The following is an 18,867-nucleotide window of genomic DNA, read 5'->3' as shown; positions in this document are numbered from 1 at the left end:
AGGGAGAATTTCATCTCCCTCTCTCCATGCTGTGAAACCATTCCCAGATAAAGCAGTGCCATTCCGTACTCCGATTTCCAATTCTGAAAGCCATCGTGTCAGATGAGGAAGAGTGGATTCTCTTGTTAGAGCTTGGGAAAGTGCTTGTGTGTGTCAGGGCGTGGTAGGCATTGGAAATGTGTCACAGATGCCTTGGGTCCTCTCTCTGTCATCTTCTCTTTTCTCCCACACCCCATCAGGACTTGGTCTTCTGCAGCTTCCCAGAGAAATCTTCCCTCCTTTCCATTAGCACCACCAGAATTGCCCATTTGTGGTTGTGATCACTACTGGCGATTAAGCGGACCCTATTTTACAGAGGAGCTGATAAAAAAGTATTACAGCCTCACTGTAACCTCAGTCAGTGTAGGAGCTGGGGAGTTCAGTTCTCTCAGTCCCCTCCCCAGGGGCTCTACCGTCTCTTCAGCAGCGCACTTCCTGCCTTGGCAATCTAGATGCTGATTCCAGTGAATAAAATGCTGGCGTTTTTTTGTTTGCTTGCTTGTTTGTTTTCCTTCCTAAACCTCTTTATTGGAGAATTGCTTTGTAGGAAATCTGAGTTTCTTTTCTTTTTAAGATTTATTTATTTGAAAGGCAGAAATACAGAGAAGGAAAGACAGAGGTGTTTCATCTGGTTCACTCCCCCAAATGGCTACAATAGCCAGAGCTGAGCCAGGCCAAAGCCAGCAGCTCTATCCAGGTCTCCCACATGAGTGGCGGAGACCCAAGCACTTGGGCCATCTTCCACTACTTTCCCAGGTACCCTAGTAGGAAGCTGGATCGGAAGCAGAGCAGCTGGGACTCAAACAGGCACTCCATATGGAATGCTAGCATCACAGTGGGTTAACCTACAACACTACAACTCTGGCCTCCTGGGTTTATTTCAGTAGAAGCATTATTATTAGCCCCTTAAACTTTCTCAGATTCCTTGCTTAATTCCTAGCTATTAATTGGAGATAACCATTATCAGAGGAAAACTAACACTGTAGTCTCTAAAAGTTTAGCAGAAACCCTGTTACCTAAATGATTGCAGAAGGTTCATTTTATTTGAAAATACATCTTGTCAAATTCTGGGAGGTGTTGTGCCCTGTGTGACCTGTTTGAGTACTGTTGTGGAGTCTGGAAGCAAGAGTGAGGAGAGAAATGGCCCTGGATTACCTGGTATGGGCCACTTTCCTGCCCTCTGTCCTGGAAACTTGTGTTGGCAGGTTTATTAAGTCTGCACTCTGGTTCTTCCACTAACTTTAGGCATACTCAGTTGTTTTCCACTGGGAATACACAAGCTCAAAACTCTTGAGGGCATGTAGGGAATTTATTTACCACAAGAAGGAGACAAAATGTTTATGCCACTCATAAAAGCTCAATGTGACTATTCCTTAAGTCTGCATTGTATGAAAAGCTGCTATTGAGAATTTTGGGGATTGACATTGTTTCAGTAATACTATTAGAAACAATGGGGCTGTCAGTTTTTATACAGTTAGCCATATATATATATATATATACATATATATATATATATATTTTTTTTTTATCTACTTGAAAGGGGGAGCAGGGCTGGTGTTGTGGCAGGTTAAGTCACTGCCTGCAGTGCTGGCATCCTGTGTAGGTGCTGGTGCAAGTTGTGGCTGCTCCACTTCTGATCCAGCTCCCTGCTAATGTGCCTGGGAAAATGAGAGGATGGCACAAGTGCTTGGGCCCCCATACCCATGTAAGAAAACCAGAGGAAGCCCTGGTTCCTGGCTTCATCCTGGCCCAGCCCCAGCAGTTGTAACCATCCGGGGAGTGAACCAGCAGATGGAAAGTACTGCTCTCACTCTCACTCTTGCTCGCTCGCTCGCTCTCACTCTGCCAAACAAATAAAAAGTAAATATTAAAAAAAAGCAGGGGATGGGGTGAGGAGAGCAATCTTTAGTCAGCTGGTCCCCCCCACCCCCACCCAAATACCTTCAACAACCAAGGCTGGGCAGGGCTAAAGACAGAAGCTAGAAATTGTATCCAGATCTCCCACTTGGTGGGTGGCAGGTGACTGTGTACTTGAGCTGTCATTTGCTGCTTCCCAGGCAATTAGCAGGAGTTGCTGGAACTAGTAGTGGGAACTAGGATGGAGTTCTTGGCTCTTGGATTCAACCTGGCCCAGCCCCAGTTGTGGCCATTTAGGGAGTGAGCCGGTAGATGGGAAATGTGTCTCTGTCACTCTGCCTTTCAAACAGATACATGCATATTTTAAAAATAAGTGAACTGTAGGGTTTGGTGAAAATCATGTTCTTATAGACTAGCCAGTTACCTGAGGTACCCAGAATAGCTAAGCGGAATGCCTGCTCAGTCAGTCCCACACAGCTATCCTCATTTACGAAGTAAGCTGTCGCTGCTCCAGCCTTGGAACCCCGAGGCAGGCAATGGACCTCTCCGCTGTACTTCGAGAGCAGTGAGGCAGAAGGAAGCAGCACTAACAAGTGTGGCACCCTCTTCTGCAGACTGGAAAAAGCTCTGAAGTAACTATGTTGGGAATATTATTATAGAGATACACATGCTTTTCAAGGCTGAGCCCTAGATGACATAAAGTCTAATTTATTCAAAGTAAATTACTAAAGTAAATTTTGCCAAAAGACCATTTGGTAAGTTGCTCTTTTACATATGCATAAAAAGACTAAAACGTCATTTCATCTGAAAAGGTATATTTTTAGCTAAAAAGTGTCACGGAATCAATAGGGACAGTGTTAGGGGTTGGCAGTACAGTAGGGTTAAGATGCCACTTGGGTTGCCCAGTGCTAATAGGATGCAGGCCAGTTCGGTCCCAACTGCTCTGCTTCCAATCCAGCTTCCTGCTAATGTGCCTGGAAATTCAGCATGGCATGGCCCAGGTAGCAGAGAGCAACAGTCTCCAGAGAGTCATTTTTTTTTTTTTTTAAGGAATGCAGGACTAATTTACTATTACACAACAAAACCAAACTATACCACATTAGTTAGGAAAGTAGCTTTTAAAAATCTTTATGCTTCTTTTGGGGCTGGTGCTGTGGTGCAGTGGGTTAACGCCCTGGCCTGAAGCGCTGGCATCCCATATGTGCGCCAGTTCGAGACCCGGCTGCTCCACTTCCAATCCAGCTCTCTGCTGTGGCCTGGGAAAGCGGTGGAGGATGACCCGAGTCCTTGGGCCCCTGTACCCACATGGGAGACCCGGGGGAAGCTCCTGGCTCCTAGCTTCGGATTGGCACAGCTCCGGCCGTTGTGGTCAGTTGTGGGGGTGAACCATCAGATGGAAGACTTCTCTCTCTGCCTCTCCTCTCTCTGTGTAACTCTGACTTTCAAATAAATAAAATCTTTAAAAAAAATTTATGCTTCTTTAGTAGATGTCAGAAAGGCCTTTGACAAAATTAAGCATCCATTCTTGATTTTAGAAAACAAAACTTAAACTACTGGACAAAAAAAGTGTTGCAGTCTATTCTATCCTTAAACTAAAAGTCTCCTATCTGAAGAAACTTATTTTATACAGCTTTCTAAGCAACTTAATTTATAGGAAATCTATTCATGATAATGTAGAAATAGTTCATTTTTTAATTGCTAATCAAATAAAGATGTGATAGTGAGAGATTATATAGTAATTAAAGAAGTGGAAAATTTTTGCAAGAATATCAGTTAAAAATAGCACTGTACAATAATTACGATTATTATAAACTGTTTTCCTAATAAAGACAGCAAGAAGTAAGAGATCACCTTGCTTGCATACAGTTGGCATTTTGTAATAAAGGATCTGTTGGTCCTTTGGGAACAAAATGTCTAAACAAGTAAGAGAAACAGTATGATTGTTTTCCACAGCACAGAACCAAATCATGATTTTAGTAAATATATAGAACAATAGAAAAATGAAGGGAACAGTTGTTTTCTTCGCCAATTGTGTAATAGAAAGGAATACATTTTTCCCCAGGAGTTAATTTTTCTTAATGATCATGGGTCAGATTAATGTTCTTTCTTTCTCCAACTGCCCCACCCACCCTGCTGTTCAGAGCTTCTGATGTGGGTTCTGAAGCTCTCTAGCGGGGAGCTGTTCTTTGAGGGAGGCGGCGGCTGGTGTCTGTCTGTGCGGCCTTGATGATGCTCTAAGCCTCCGATGCGCCAGACCTCCTCACGGACTTTGGAACTGCAGTTCTGTGTGTCCCGGTGTGATAACGACTCCTCCATCTCGAGTCAAGGACAGATAATAGACCCATTTTAAAGAATACTTTTTGGGACACCTGATGCTAAGTCTGTTTTTAAAAATTATACTATTTAAATATGCATAAATATAAAATTCTAGGGATAAGCTCGTTTTGCTTGGAACTCCCATAGACAACTTCAACAAAACAAATCTGCAAAGCAGTAGTAGATTCTGAACCTGTCGGTGATTTTGTTTGGTCTGAGAGTATCATGCTTGTCCTGGCACCATGGCAAGACTGCTTCAGTGCAGGTTCCTTGTTTTCCAGCCTACCGGGGCCTCTGGGTGTCCAGGGTGACTGACCCCGCCAGTGCTTCGTTGAACTTGAGCTACTTTGGATGTTTGTACAGTGCGTTGTGCTGTTGTTTGGCCTCTACTGGGTGTGACGGGATTATTTCCATGCCGGGCCCACTCTGTTCTGTTCTCTCCAGCTCAGTGCTGCTCACGCTGCAATGTGTGTGGGAGTCCCAGGGGAACCTGGCAGAATGCAGATGCTGAGTCTGTAGGTCTGGGGGAGTCAGAGGCTGCCTTTCTCACCATCCCCCAGTGGATTGAGGGGCAGGGCTCAGCCATGAGGATTGAAGTCCTACAACTTGGGCCAGTGTGGCTGTGCACGCTAGGGCTGCTGGCACTGGAATCTGGTGGCAGCACTTGGTTAGAAAATGGTCAGATAGTTCTAAGTCGTTACAAATTTTTTAAAAGATTTATTTATTTATTTGAAAGTCAGAGTTACACAGAAGGAGAGGCACAGAAAGAGAGGTCCTCCATCTGCTGGCTCACTCCCCAACTGGCTGCAACGGCGGGAGCTGCGCCGATCCGAAGCCAGGATCCAGGAGCCTCCTCGGTCTCCCACATGGGTGCAGTGGCCCAAGGACCTGGGCCATCTTCCATTGCTTTGCCAGACCACAGCAGAGAGCCAGATTGGAAGTGGAGCAGCCAGGACACAAACTAGCGCCCATATGGGATGCCGGCACTACGGGCTGTGGCCCCACCAATATGCCACAGCACCAGCCTCACAGGTTAATTTTTGATCATCAAAATAATAGGTAAACATTTACAGGCCGGCGCCGCGGCTCACTAGGCTAATCCTCCGCCTAGCGGCGCCGGCACACCGGGTTCTAGTCCCGGTCAGGGCGCCGGATTCTGTCCCGGTTGCCCCTCTTCCAGGCCAGCCCTCTGCTGTGGCCAGGGAGTGCAGTGGAGGATGGCCCAGGTGCTTGGGCCCTGCACCCCATGGGAGACCAGGAAAAGCACCTGGCTCCTGGCTCCTGCCATCGGATCAGCGCGGTGCGCCGGCCGCAGCGCGCCGGCCGCGGCGGCCATTGGAGGGTGAACCAACGGCAAAGGAAGACCTTTCTCTCTGTCTCTCTCTCTCACTGTCCACTCTGCCTGTCAAAAAAAAAAAAAAAAAAAAAATAGGTAAACATTTACAAATTAAATGTGCAGAGTTTCAGGCCTGTGCTTGCAGCCTCCATACTGAAAACTCCAGAGTATGCACGTGCCAGCGTCACACAAGGTCACAGATATATCCGGCTGGCACTCTTCCTCTGCGGAGATGCTGGTAAACACAACTGACATTTGTACCCCTAGCATTGCGTTACCATCCCGCAGATACCAGAGCCCACTGAATACTCCGTGGTTGTGATTCAAAAAGCAAAACAAAAGAACCCAACGTGAGGGTGAACTGGAGACTGGCAACTCCTCAACTTGTGCTGTCTGAGGATGGCTTCAGTCTCCAGGGGTCCTCGGCGCAGGTCTGGTGTCGTGTGCATCATGGTGGCCGTGATGCCACTTTGAGGCCAGGTGTGGCATGTTACTGTTGGGTCCTTTGTGGAAACCTGCAACCTTGGAGCAGAGGTTGTCTAATACCCTCGTCCGCAGGAAGGCTGGGCGTCCGTGATGAGGCTGCTTGGCTCGGCACCTGGCTTGTCAGTGTGTGAACAGGAAGCCCTGCGTCCTTCGCAGATGCTTTGTGTCCTCTCCTCATCATTTGTGTAGTGTGATATGCCAGGGGGTGTTATGAATATTTCAGAAGTAAAATCGATATGTAGTGCCTTCTTTATGTGGAAAAGATGGTTATCTGAGAAGATTCCCTAGGTGACCCGAGCCAGGTAAGCCGTTTCCTCACACGGATGACCTTGACTGTATGCTGGTGGGGTCATTTGAAAATGGTCACTTTCTGGAACCACTGACAACACCCTCACGGGGAAAGACATGCTTCCTGCGTGTTTGGGGACCCGCCTGCCCGAGGACTTGCTTCCTATAGCGAGGACCACGGGGTCGGACAGCTTTTAAAACCCTAAGGCTTGTAGGATCCGAGTGTTAGCCACTGCCAGAGCTGCAGGGATCCTGTCACCTACGGCAGTTTTACGAATGGAGCTAGAAGTTAATCTAGTGGAATAGTTCTAAAGTGCTGATCCTTTGACAAAGTTTTCGCCAGTTTGAGGCAAAAATGAGGAAAAGAGTTGCAATGAGACTCTCATAAAGCTCCGTGTATTCAGTCTGAAGACCTTCCTATGCTGGAAATGTTTTCTAAATTTGGAGAGTTAAATAGGTCTGAAATAATAGTAATAGTAGATAACTGTTTTCTTAAAACTTTTATGTAATAAAAATTGTCAAATCTGTATCTGTCCCCTGTGTTGGGGTAGTGGTGCGTTTTGTAGTTGCTGGAATCTGAGTGGCCGGGCCCCGTGGACCTCGGGTAACTGCCTTGCGGCAGCTGGAGCTGGACGCGGCTCTTCCTGCCCTGCCCGGGGTCCTGACTTCAGGTCGAGAGGAGGCATTGCTGAGATGGCTGCTGTTCTGTGCAGCGAGTCCTGTGCAGCTGCCCTTGCTTGATTAGCAGACTCAGCCGCCGTGCCTGGGAGAGTCTGAGAGGCCAGGCAGTTTCCAGGGCTGGGACTGTCGTTCCCAAACGGTGGAAGCATGATCTCTGCACTTGGCTGCTTGCAGGGCCCACCCACAGAACTTGCAAAAACCCCCTGTCAGGCTGGTTCTGGCCGGGTTAGATGAGCAGCCTGACGTCAGTGTCCAGGAGTCTCCATGATGCAGACCGCCAGGCAGGGGTCCGAGCGTCCGAGTGCAAGTCCTGCCCCAGGAGCAGCTCCCTTCCAAGACGCGGGTGGGTCTTAGTTCCCACCTGTCCTGTTTAGGTGGTGACTGTCGCCCAGCTGGCTGCAGAAGGACCGTGGCCTTGACGCCTACCTAGGGACGCAGGACCCAGGGCCTGAAGTTTGTAGCGCACAGCGTCTGGCCAGCTGGCACTCCGTAGACTGAAGTCTCCTGAGGCTCTGTTCCTCCTCATTTTCTGCCCAGAAGTTCTGGTTAGGAGATGGTCCTGCCATTCCTGCGAAGACACACACCACACAGACAACCGCTCTCAGAGCGCACACACCCACCTACCCACCGGAACCAAGGGTTAGCGCCAACAAGGCCGAATACATAACTGAGAGGTCAGACCCCATTGGACACTGCCATATTTTCGCTGTCCTTCTTTGGGAAATAACCTTTGTTCCTACCTCGTCTGCCTCCCTCTGAGGGACCCTGCCTCCTCCAAGGACAGTGCCCCTGCTCCGTCCCCATCCTCTCCCGCCAGCTGTCGTATGGAGCCCCTCCTCGCGCCGCCTCTTCCTGTGCTGACCTTCACTGGTGCCCCTTGGCTCTGCTGCCACCTGCCTACCCTTCCTGGGGCTGCCCTGCTGACCTCCTCCCCCACTGCCTGGCCTCTGGGCTGCGGGGTGAAAGTCATTCTTCCTGGCTCCTGGCAGCACTGTTCCTGCCGGCTCCCTGTGCTGTTAGCGCTGCTGGCCGTCCCTCCTGGGAACTCTCCCCTCGCCTGGCTTCTGCAGCGACCCGCTCGTTGGGACCCCTCCCGTCTGGTATCTGATTTTCCTCCTCCTCTGGCTGCAGGCTGGTTCCATTCTCTTTCCACTCTTTTTCTTGTTCATGCTCCCTTCTCCATGTCCAGTTCTGCCCTCCCTCTGGCCACGATTCTTCCAGCCTGGCCTCATCAGCCCTCTGTAGGAGGCCTTGTCCTGAGCTGGGACGTGGCCTCTCCTACAGCCCCCTCCCCAGGTTGTCCGTCTCTACTCACTGAGGCCTCATCTTCAGGTGGCTTGGAACAAGCTCCTGCGGCAGATGATCCCCGCTTAGTCCCTGAAGTCTCTCTCCCAATGGTTGCCCCAACCACGGCGATTCCTTATGCACAGCCCTTCTGCTTACAATGTCCTTCCAGTCCCAGGGCTGCCACCCTGGCACTGGCAAGATGATCCTGCTGAGACCCCGGCCCTCTGCTCAGGAGCCTGACTCCCCCACGCAGGAGCCCCGCTTCCCGCCTGGTCCCAAACTTGCCTCCCACTTCCACACATCCCTGCGAGCCTGGGTCCGCTGTCACCACCTGGTACCTTCTTCCTCCACACTGTCCCCGCCCACCCTAGACACTCACTCCTGTGTGGGAGGCATCTGTGTTGAGGAACAGGAAGTCCAGGTTTCCTCTGAACTCCTTTTTTGTCCTTCGTGTCTTTTTCCTCAAGTGGGACTTTGGTTTCTTGCCTTGTGTCACTAGGTCCACGTGTTCTCCTCTCCCTGTGGACAGCGAGCTCTCGGAGGGCCAGGCTGGCCCCTGCCAGCTCCCCGGCAGCACCTGTGGGGCCCGGCTGCAGCACCCGCTTGCTTGCAGGTTGATCTTATATTGTGGGTAGAGTTTTTTTTTTTAAGTTTTTTATTTATTTATTTGAGAGGTAGAGTTACAGACAGAGAGAAAGGTCTTCCATCCACTGGTTGACTCCCCAGATGGACACAACTGCCAGAGCTGAGCCAATCTGAAGCCAGGAGCCAGGAGCTTCTTCCAGGTCTCCCATGTGGATGCAGGGGCCCGAGCACTTGAGCCGCCATCATCTACTGCCTTCCTAGACCATAGCAGAGAGCTGGATCTGAAGTGGAGCAGCCAGGACTTGAACAGGATCCATATAGGATCCCTGTGCCACAGGTGGAGGCTTAGCCCACTATACCACAGCACCAGTGTGGTTAGAGTTTTAAATTCCTCTTTTACAGCAAGAGAATTGATTGGCAGCTAATAAAACCATATCTCTACTGAGTGGAGGAAAATCCAGAATGGAGGCTACGGATAGATTTCAGATGCAGTGAATTGAGCAAGTTCTGTTTTGGAGAATTTAATGTAGACTGTCTCGGCAGGGAGTGCGCAGGTAGCAGCTGTCTCAGCACACGGTGCGGTAACACTCTGATCACGAGCCTTCCCTCAGTTACTCAATCTCAGACCCTCTCTCCTGATTATTTTTAAAATTTATTTGAAAGAATTTCAGAGGGAGAGACAGACCGTCCATCTGCCAATTCACTCCCCAGATGGCTCCAATGGCCTGGCCCCAGCCGAAGCCAGGAGCTTCATCCCAGTCTCCCAGATGGGTGCAGAGGCCCAAGCACTTGGGCCATCCTCCGCTGCTCTCCCAGGCGCATTAGCAGGGAGCTGGTTCAGAAGTGGAGTGGCCAGTACTGGAAGCAGTGCTCGTATGGATGCTGGCACTGCAGGCAGTGGCTTAACTCACTGCACCACAGAGCTGGGCCCTCTTCCTCCTGATTTCTAAAGGGGGATACGTGTGTGTGCGTCATAGGGTTGTGGATAGTAAATGAGTTAATAAGACACTGTCAAGAGTTCACACAGCTCCTTACCAATAAACGGCAGCTTAATTTTTCTGTCCCCTTTGTAAAGGATGCACTGAGGGGCGATTACGAGTCACATGAACAAGGTTCCAGCCCTTCGCTTGGAACTTTGGAAGTGAGACTCACTCAAAGATCTCAGCAAGTCAGGCAGTGCCCACTGAGCTCCTGCTGTGGTGGGATTGGAGTGGAGCCTGGGGTCCTATGCACGGGAAGGGCAGTGTGTCCCAGAGGAACTGAGAAAGGGGGAGGAGAGGTCGCACACAAGTCGGAGAGGGGAGACCTGGGAGTGGTGGGAATGGGGATGGCATCTGGTGGGAAGAGACTCTCCCAAGGAGCTCTTCCAAGCGCTGGGTGCTGTAGAATGTGTGGGCAGTGGCGTTTCCTGCGAGGGGCTGCCCAGCAGGTCAGGACCAGGAGTGGGCTCTGCTCCTGGGAGCCAGGTGCCTCCTCTCTGTTCTCTGGTGACCAACCTTGCTGGCCACGGGGCCTGATCCTGCCCCACGCTGTGTGGACAGCCACCCCTGAGCACCTTTTGGCGCCTGGCTCCTTGACAGAGCAAGCGCCCTCTTTTCCATCAAGAAGGAGTTTGGGAAAACACCGAGAGGACTCCGGGAATAGAGCAGCGCTGCCTGCTGTCCCCTCTGCCTACCCAGCCAAGTGCACGTCTCATACTTGAGATGCAGCTTAACTCACTTCTCCGTGTGGGGGACATTAGCTCCTTGAAATCATTGGGAGAAGAACTGAAACGAGATCGGAGGAAGGACCAAATTGCATATATCGTGTCCAGAGAGATCCATGCGATCGCACTGAACGTGGCCCTCGTTTTCTCCCACAGGGGAAGGTGGAAGTGGAAGCTGGGAAAGAAGGAATGAAGTTCGAAGCGAGTGCGTTTTCATACTACGGCGTGATGGCCCTGACAGCCTCTCCAGGTGCGTCTGCCTCCCGCCTGCCGGGCAGGGCTGTGTCTTGGGAAGGGAGGCCCCTCTGCCCGCGCCTTCCCTCCGTGCTGGCAGCTGTCCTCCGCTTGCTTTTCCAACTTTTTACTCAAGTATGTTATCCATGCAAAAATCCCCCCCACAAATTGTAGATAAACTATAGACACCTCCATGAGCTTTGGACAAACTGAACACAGCTGTGTAAGCCAGCACCCAGCTTGGACAGATGTCACCACAGAAGCCCCGTGTCCCCTGTGAGTTGCCACCCCCAGAGGTGACCACTGTCTGACTTAGCAGAGAATAGCTTTGTTTGGTTTTGAACTTGATACACGTGGTTACTGAGTGTGTGTCGCGTTGAGACCGGCTTCTCGTGCTCAGTGCCGTGTTTGTCATGTTCAGCCGTGTCGCGTGTGCGCCATCGTGTACGTGTACAACCGTGCGTTCATCTGTTCGTTGCTGATGGTTGTGGGCTTCATAACACAAGTGTATTCAGCTTCGGCTTCTGGAGGCTCAAAGGCATGGGTGGCTCTGGCTGCTGCTTGGCTCTGGTGTGTGTGTGCCGCATGGCAGGTGGCTCTCGGTGGCAGGAGCACGTGGGACTGGGAAGTCAAGAGCTGGGGAGTGGCCAGGCTTGTTCTGTGGAACAGTCAGCTTGGGAGAACTTGGCAGGATGCCACAGCAGGGGTGGGTGCCTTGTCCCAAGTCACTCTCGTTAGCCTCGGCTCCCACCTGAACACCTTAACCCTGTCAGAGGGCCAATCTCCTGTAAGCCGATGACCGCCCACTAGGCCCTACCCCCTCTCACTGTCTCCACGTGGGACCAAGCCTCAGAGACAGTTCAGCTCTGTCCTGACCACTGCATGGCGACGTGTGAATGCTGTGGTGGGTGTGGGTGTCTGCACTGGGTGGATCCCTAGCAGTGTGTGTGCCCTTCAGCGCTCGTCCTCCCGTGGCTGCCGCTGTGTGCCCAGCCCTCGGTGGTGGTGAGTCCTGTCCATGTGAGCTGCTCTGAGCGCTTGATTGGCTTTTCCCTGAGAGTCCCGAGCGTTACTGAATATTTGCTGCCGATGGCGAGCTCCTCTCATCTAGAGAGCTAGGCCACTTGAGTCAGCCAGCTAAGGGCTGGTGCGCCATAGGGACTGGCTTGCTTCTCTGAGCATTTTTCCAAGATGCCTGCAAGCCCTGTGTGTCCTAGGAAGACACACATACCTGGCGTGATGGCTCATCTCGGGGCCGGGACTGGAATGGTCTCTTCTGCCAGGCAAGCTTTATCCTAGCAGGATTAGGTCAGGCTGGTAAGCAGGAGCTGGAGTGCCACCTTGTGTCGGAAATATCAATGACAGCTATGTCGGGGGACAAGACCCTCGCAGCACACTGCGGCAGTCCCAGAGAGGGCACCGCCAGAAAAGTCTGGTGTCATTGGTCGTCATTTCCCATGCCACGGATGTCACCGTCCGCAGTTCAGGGAACCACCAGGAGTTCTCCCAGCTTCAGGCCGCCTCTGCCCCAGATGCGTCTGCTCCCTGTCCGGGCGCAGGTCTTTGAGTCCTGGGGCCATGGTGTCCCCATTATCAGCTGCTGACCAGCACCCTGTGGACATGGGCCTGTCTGGTCCCACTTCTTCAGGGCTCTGTGGTGAACTTGAAGGCAGCCTTTTTTTTTTTTCCCACTGCTTCCTAACTAGGCTTGACTGCACCTGGTCGCAGCCTCAGTTCCATCACACATGGTTGTGTGACGTTGAGAAAGGCCCTTGGTTTCCTCCTTACTAAAAGGACATACACTGTCACCTCCTGGGACACTGTAACATTTAGCGTGGAAGAGGGAAAGTCGGGTGGTGGTGTCAGTGTGGCTGTTTGTGACAGCCAACCTCGCAGGAGCTCAGGTGAGCAGAGCCAGGTCTGTACGGTGACCTTGAAGAGCTTGCACGTTTGTTGACTTCTCATCATGGAGCCCTTCATATTGAACCAGCGTGGACGGACAAACCCGAGTGGGAAGGCCAGGGCAGCCCGTCTGCGGGAGAGCCGCCGCCGAAGGGCAGCTGGCGTTCCAAAGCCGAGTGTTGTTTCACTTCACGACTCGGCTGTGGGATTTGTCCGCAGTCACTGGGAGGTGCGTGCACCATGCTGCGGGCCCATCCAGGTGAGGTTCTCTGGATGAAGGCCAGCTGTCTGGGAAAAGCCTACAATAATCCCTTCTCTGCGCCACGTGTTCGTGAGAGCGTTCACTCCCGCGGCGCTGTGGCTCCCTGGCCGAGGAAGCAGTGACAAGGATAACCCTCGTCTTTGGACTTGGGGAAATCTGGTGTGCCCTTCCTGACTGAATTTCCTCTACTTTGAAATTTGAAAGCACCCCAGGGCCATCATGACAGTGAGACCAGGAGTGCAAATTAGTGGGATGATTGCTTGCCACAGACAGGGCGGTGAGTGGCGGGGCGCGGGCGCCATGGGCTTGGGCCGTGCTCTGAGCACAGCTGACTCACAAGGAGCTCCTTTCGCGCGGCTATTTGTGGTGAATTAAGTCCTTAAGATCAGAAGCCCGCTGGGAGCAACAAACCCCAGCGGAGCGTCCTGGCTTCAGGAACTTCCTCAGTAAAGAAGGGGGTGAACAGGCTCCTCCGGCCTCGCCCTGCTCCCCTCTTCTGGAAAGCAGCGAGAGCTCTTTTGTGTGAACGGAACAGCCCGTCCGGCTTCGTGTTTCTGGACTCAAATCCGATGTAGGTGGAACAAGAATCGGCTCTGCCCTGATGACAGAGACCTCCTCTCTCGTCTTCTGATCCGGTCTCACCCTGTTTTTCTCCATTTTTCAGTTCCTTTGTCCCTGTCTCGTACCTTTGTTGTCAGCAGAACAGAGTTGTTAGCAGCAGGTTCTCCAGGTAATTCTGCATGTTTCCTTTTCATAATTCGCTTCCTTGCCTCCCCTTGACCCCAGAAAAGCCTGCTTGGCTGGGTCAGCTCCCCCTGTTTGGATAAGACCGTGGGCAGTTTTCCTCTGAGCCCTGAGACACTGAGGTTCTCTGACTTCATAGTGAGCTGTCCGGGAAAGGATAAACCTCATCAGCCAGCAGATGGCGTTTGCGAGACTGGAGAGGAATTCTGGGACATGGGCAGTGGTGAACCCTGGGAGGCACAGTGGTGCCCACACGATCCTGAGTGGCCCTTCCATCCCACCCGTACCGCTGACCTTAAATAGTCAGGTCAGCCGGAGGAGGCTGCTCGGGGTTCTGCCTCTGACTTCAGCGCATCCCGGGGGGTGTCGTTGGCAGAGGCCTGTAAGGATGCGCCTACAGATGCATTTGGCCGACAGCTTTTCTTCGTAAGCAAGAAAAATACCTCATCCACAGAGGCCTCCAGCATCCCTGTTTCTTTGATCCTTCCTCCAGCGTCCATGGGAACGGGGTGCGTGGACTTCTGCTCCCTGCCAGGCAGGTGGCCCCTGCGTCTCCCAGTCTCCCCTCTCTTTGTTTTGAAATCGGCGCTGTGCACATTCCTGCCACGCCGCGGAGGACCTCCCGGCGGGAGAGGGCAGCCAGCCTCGCAATGTGTCCACTCGAGAGAAGAGGAGAGGTTAATCTTGCTTTAATTAAAATGGCTGGGCTTTCCTACTTGGTAACACAGCTTTTCTGAATTTATTTTGTTCCATACAGCTTATATTTTTAAATCTGAATGATGAAATTGGCATTTCATAATTCAGACTCAGCAGAACCTTAAAATGCTGAGACGTGGTGGAAGAGGCAGCACTTGTCTTGGAAACCAATGCGTGCTGAAGCTTTGGAAAAAGCTCCGGTGTTTGGGGTGAGCTGGTGCTCGCAGCTACTTGAATCCAGCCGCCAGCACGGTGGTCACGTGTGTGTACAGATGCACCTGCATCCATGGGTGTTTGCATTTCCTCCCTCCCCATCTGATTTGCCTGCACCTGCTGCTCAGTTAAAATGTCCCAGAGGCCAGAGTGGAGCAACCGGCTGGTGCAGCCCAGGGAAAGAAAAGAAGGGCCATCTGCATTTTACTTTATCTGTGGACCTTGAGATTTCTCAACTGTGCTCACTCTGCCCAAGCCAGGAAAGAAAAGCCCAGTTGGTGGGTGCAGGCCCTCAGGGAGGCTGACACTGGGTCCTCAGATACCTCACGAGTGGGCGCTGAAGTACGGCAGGGATCCCAGCCTCTTCCAGCCATGGCTCCCAGGAATGTTTCATTCCTGCATGCTGCCAAAAAGAAAGAATTCCTAGGTGGGATGGGTAAAATAAAGCAAGACAAAAAGCGAGAACACAGTTCTGGGAAGGCAGGGAGGAATCCAAATGGAAGTTTTTCCTGTAATCATTGTCATGAAACTTCGTACACATGTGTGCAGCGAAACATGCCTGCAGCTGCGGAGCAGCCACCCTGTCTTCATGCTGCACGTTCCTCCTCGCCCATCTCGCCCGCCTGGACCCCCCGCTGGGGGGCATGACGCGGAAACACGGCCGGGGCCGCCTTGCTAAAATGCAGAGCGTCACTGGCCCCCAAAGCCGCCGATCGTCTGTGGACCTGCAGATTATTATTTTAATTATTGCTGGGACTCCATTTGAGGCTCTCAATAGTGAATTGAAACCAAGGGTTGTGCACCTGCTGACCCTGCCGGGTGCCTGTGGAGCTGCACCAGTGCTCCTGGAAGCCGGCCTCTTTCTTGTGGCCGTGACTGTGAGGGCAGAGAGAGGGCAAGTCCACAGAAACAATCTGGACACTCGTGTCTCATGTTGGAATGCCCAGTTTGCGTCTCGGCTCCTCTGCTGCTGATCCAGCTTCCCGTCACAGCTTATGGCCCAAGTAGCTGGGTCCCTGCCACCCAAATGGGAGATCCTGAATAGAGTTACGGGTTTCTGACTTTGGCCTGGTCCGGCCCTGGCTGTTGCAGGCATTTGGGGAGTAAACCAGCAGGTGGAAAATTCATTCCCCACCCCCTCCCCCCGCCTTCCAGATAAAATGAAAATCAGTAAATGAAAGTTAAACACCAGAGGGCAGGAGCAGGCATTTGGCTCACTGCTCAGGACCTCTGTGTCCCCACATCGCCTGTGTTTGGTTCCTGCCTTACCCCCAATTCCAGCTTCCTGACACAGACTCTGCAGGCAGCCGTGGTGACTCGAGCAGTCGGGTCCCTGCCATCCGCGTCGAGACCTGGGTTGAGCGCGTGGCTCCTTGCTCCAGCTGTAGCCCGAGACCCGGCCCTGCCCATGGCAGGCTCTGGGGAGGCCAGCAGGAGGGAACTCAGGCTGAATTAATTAATTAAAGGAAACAACAGCAAAGCAGTGGGTTGGGAGGAAGCTGACTGTGAGTCCAGACACAGCACGGACCAAATGGTGCTGTGCTCCCTCTCCGTCAGGACAAAGTAGCAAGGAGCTGGAGGCCTCGGGGTCTCCTGCCAGCGCTTGGGTCTGGTCAGCAAGGAAGGTGCCTTTCGGGGCTTGGTCTTGCTAAACTTCAGATATCAGTGCCTGAAAGTGGGCGCTGTGAGAGGCGTCTGTGGAAACAGTGGTGGGATTTGGGACTGAAGCCTGGGGGTGTGGTGGGATCCCTTGTTGGAAAGCCTTCGTCACGAAGGTAGGCACACGGCAGTGAGGTCTGGGAGGAAACGAAGAGGAAAGAACATGAAATGTTAACGAGGCGCATTTATCGGGCGCTTACAGGTGTCAGGTGTGTGCCAAGCGCTTTACGTGACCTTGTTTTTAACCCTCACCAGACCTCCTGAGGCGGGGCCTGTTACCACATTTTACAGATGAGCAATCTAGAGCTTACAGTTCAGATCCTCTTTTTTTTTTTTTTGACAGGCAGAGTGGACAGTGAGAGAGAGAGAGACAGAGAGAAAGGTCTTCCTTTGCCGTTGGTTCACCCTCCAATGGCCGCTGCGGCCGGCGCACCGCGCTGATCCGATGGCAGGAGCCAGGTACTTATCCTGGTCTCCCATGGGGTGCAGGGCCCAAGCACTTGGGCCATCCTCTACTGCACTCCCTGGCCATAGCAGAGAGCTGGCCTGGAAGAGGGGCAACCGGGACAGAATCCGGTACCCCAACCCGGACTAGAACCCGGTGTGCCGGCGCCGCAAGGTGGAGGATCAGATCCTCTTAATAGTTCCATTCTGCTAGATATAAGACATTCATAAGTTATAATTTGCCTTGTTCTCTTAGAAGGTAAGTGGAAGCAAAAGGAAGAGCTATTGCTGAGTTTTATTATCTTATTTAATTGAGAAGCAGAAAGAGAAGAGAAAACTCCTGTCTACCGGCTTTACTCCCCAGATGCCGGGGCCGGGAACTCGATGCAGGTCTGTCACGTGGGTGGTAGGACCCCAAGAACGTAAGCCATCACCTCTGTCTTAGCAGGAAGCTGGAGTCAGGAACCAGAGCTGAGACTCAGACCCAGGTACTCAGACATTGGATGCTGGCATCTTAACCGCAAGGCCAAGTGTCCACTCCCTTAATATTGATTTAACAATGGAAAATTTGTGACATGATAATTATAGACATGAAAATTATAGCATGAAAATTTCAGGAGAAAGTGAACTCATCATCTGAGAGTCCTAGAGTGCTTATTTTTTTTTAAGCATTTATTTTATTTATTTGAAAGAGTTAGAGAGGTAGAGACAGAGAGAAAGGTCTTCCAACCGCTGGTTCACTCCCTAGATGGCTGCAACGGCTGGAGCTGCGCCGATCCAAAGCCAGGAGCTTCTTCCGGGTCTCCCACGTGGTTGCAGAGGCCCAAGGACTTGGGCCATCTTCTGCTTTCCCAGGCCACAGCAGCGAGCCGTATCAGAAGAGGAACAGCTGGGAATGGAACTGGCGCCCATATGGGATGCCAGCGCTTCAGGCCAGGGCTTTAACCTGCTGTGCCACAGCGCTGGCCCCAGAGTGCTTATGTTTTATTCTAAATGTCCTCTCAGCAAACAGAGTTACAAGGTCAGGTGGAACCTCGAGCAGCCTTCAGAATGAGAGACTTGGGGAGAGCTGAACTCCATTCTTTCTAGAAAGGGCTACTTCAGATAGCAAAGGAACAAGAGTGCCTTAAAGCCTGGCCTGTCGCTTGAAGTTAGGGCAGCCTTGGCCATGGCAGCACCCTTTCTCAAGGTGAGTGAGAGAGGACCACCTCTGGGGGAGCTTCTACCAGGGCTGCCCTGCAGAGAGGAGCTGTCCCGGGGCCTGCCACAGCCCTGAGCCTGTGCAGTGTGGCTGCCCCTAGTAACGGGCGCACCATCTAGTTGATGAGAAAAGCAAACGTGGAAGCCCCCTTGGGAAGGGAGTGGGTTTATTTTTAATGGAACTTAGGTTAGCAGCTACAGCAGTACTCCTCCCGAGCAAGACTAATGTGTTTGAATTTTTGTTCACTCAATTTTAATAAGAGTGCAAAATCTGATGAAAGAATCCGTTAGCACCCGGGATAACTTCAACTTTTCAAGGTCTTTTGACACCTCCTAGTGTTTGTGAATTCCTGAGACATCCTTGCGCTGTCTGGGGGATCTGACTGGGATCAGAGACGTAAGAAGTTTGGTTTGGCTGGGGGTGTGGCGTGAGCAGGCAGCAGTGTCCCAGCCCCGTGGAAGCGCGCACTGCCTGGCGAGTGGCCCCGGGAGCCTTTGCTTCTAGCAGGGCGGGGAAGCCCGGCCGCCTCCTGGCCCACGGCGGGCACGCAGAGCTGCTCCGGCTCGGCCTCGCGCTGGCCTCGGCTTCGTGGGCGGCCTCGCACCGGAAGTGGGCGTCCCCTGGCGCTGAGCGGGGGCGCGAGGACTGGGCTTGCGTGGAAGCTCTTGCTTGAAAAATACGAAGAGCTGACTCTGTCGACGATGTCTGCTTCGGCTAACAGGTGGTTCTTCCCCTCTGGTCTAGGTGAAAACAAGTCACCTCCCCGCCCGTGTGGCCTGAATCACTCGGACTCGCTCAGCCGCAGTGACCGGATGGAGGCGGTGACCCCGACGCTGGGGAGTGGCAATAACCAGCTGGGCTCCTCGTTCCTGCAAGTCTACGTCCCCGACTACTCCGTGCGAGCCCTTTCTGACCTGCAGTTTGTCAAGGTG

The 18,867-nt window shown here is 52.3% G+C and overlaps 1 protein-coding gene across 9 annotated transcripts in view; it reads left to right on the top strand.

Moving 5' to 3' along the window:
* The window catches only part of CNNM2 (cyclin and CBS domain divalent metal cation transport mediator 2), a 184,369-nt gene that overhangs the window by 154,254 nt on the left and 11,248 nt on the right, over positions 1-18,867 (top strand). The window contains exons 5-8 of one of the 9 annotated variants that reach the window (XR_016221947.1): positions 8,790-8,917; positions 10,737-10,830; positions 13,643-13,708; positions 18,680-18,864. Coding sequence is in view for 5 of the 9 variants with exons in the window: in XM_089314360.1 (XP_089170486.1) it covers positions 8,790-8,903; positions 10,737-10,830; positions 13,643-13,708; positions 14,099-14,415 (591 nt within the window). In the remaining 4 variants the exon portion in view is untranslated. The other 8 variants (XR_016221948.1, XM_008270432.5, XM_089314360.1 and 5 more) reach the window with 8 other exon arrangements.

This window comes from Oryctolagus cuniculus, chromosome 15 (assembly GCF_051225735.1).
Source record: "Oryctolagus cuniculus isolate XC-2025 breed Fujian yellow rabbit chromosome 15, ASM5122573v1, whole genome shotgun sequence".
Lineage (NCBI taxonomy): Eukaryota > Metazoa > Chordata > Mammalia > Lagomorpha > Leporidae > Oryctolagus > Oryctolagus cuniculus.
Note: the sequence above shows the minus strand (reverse complement) of the source record. Positions and strands in the feature narration are given on the sequence as shown.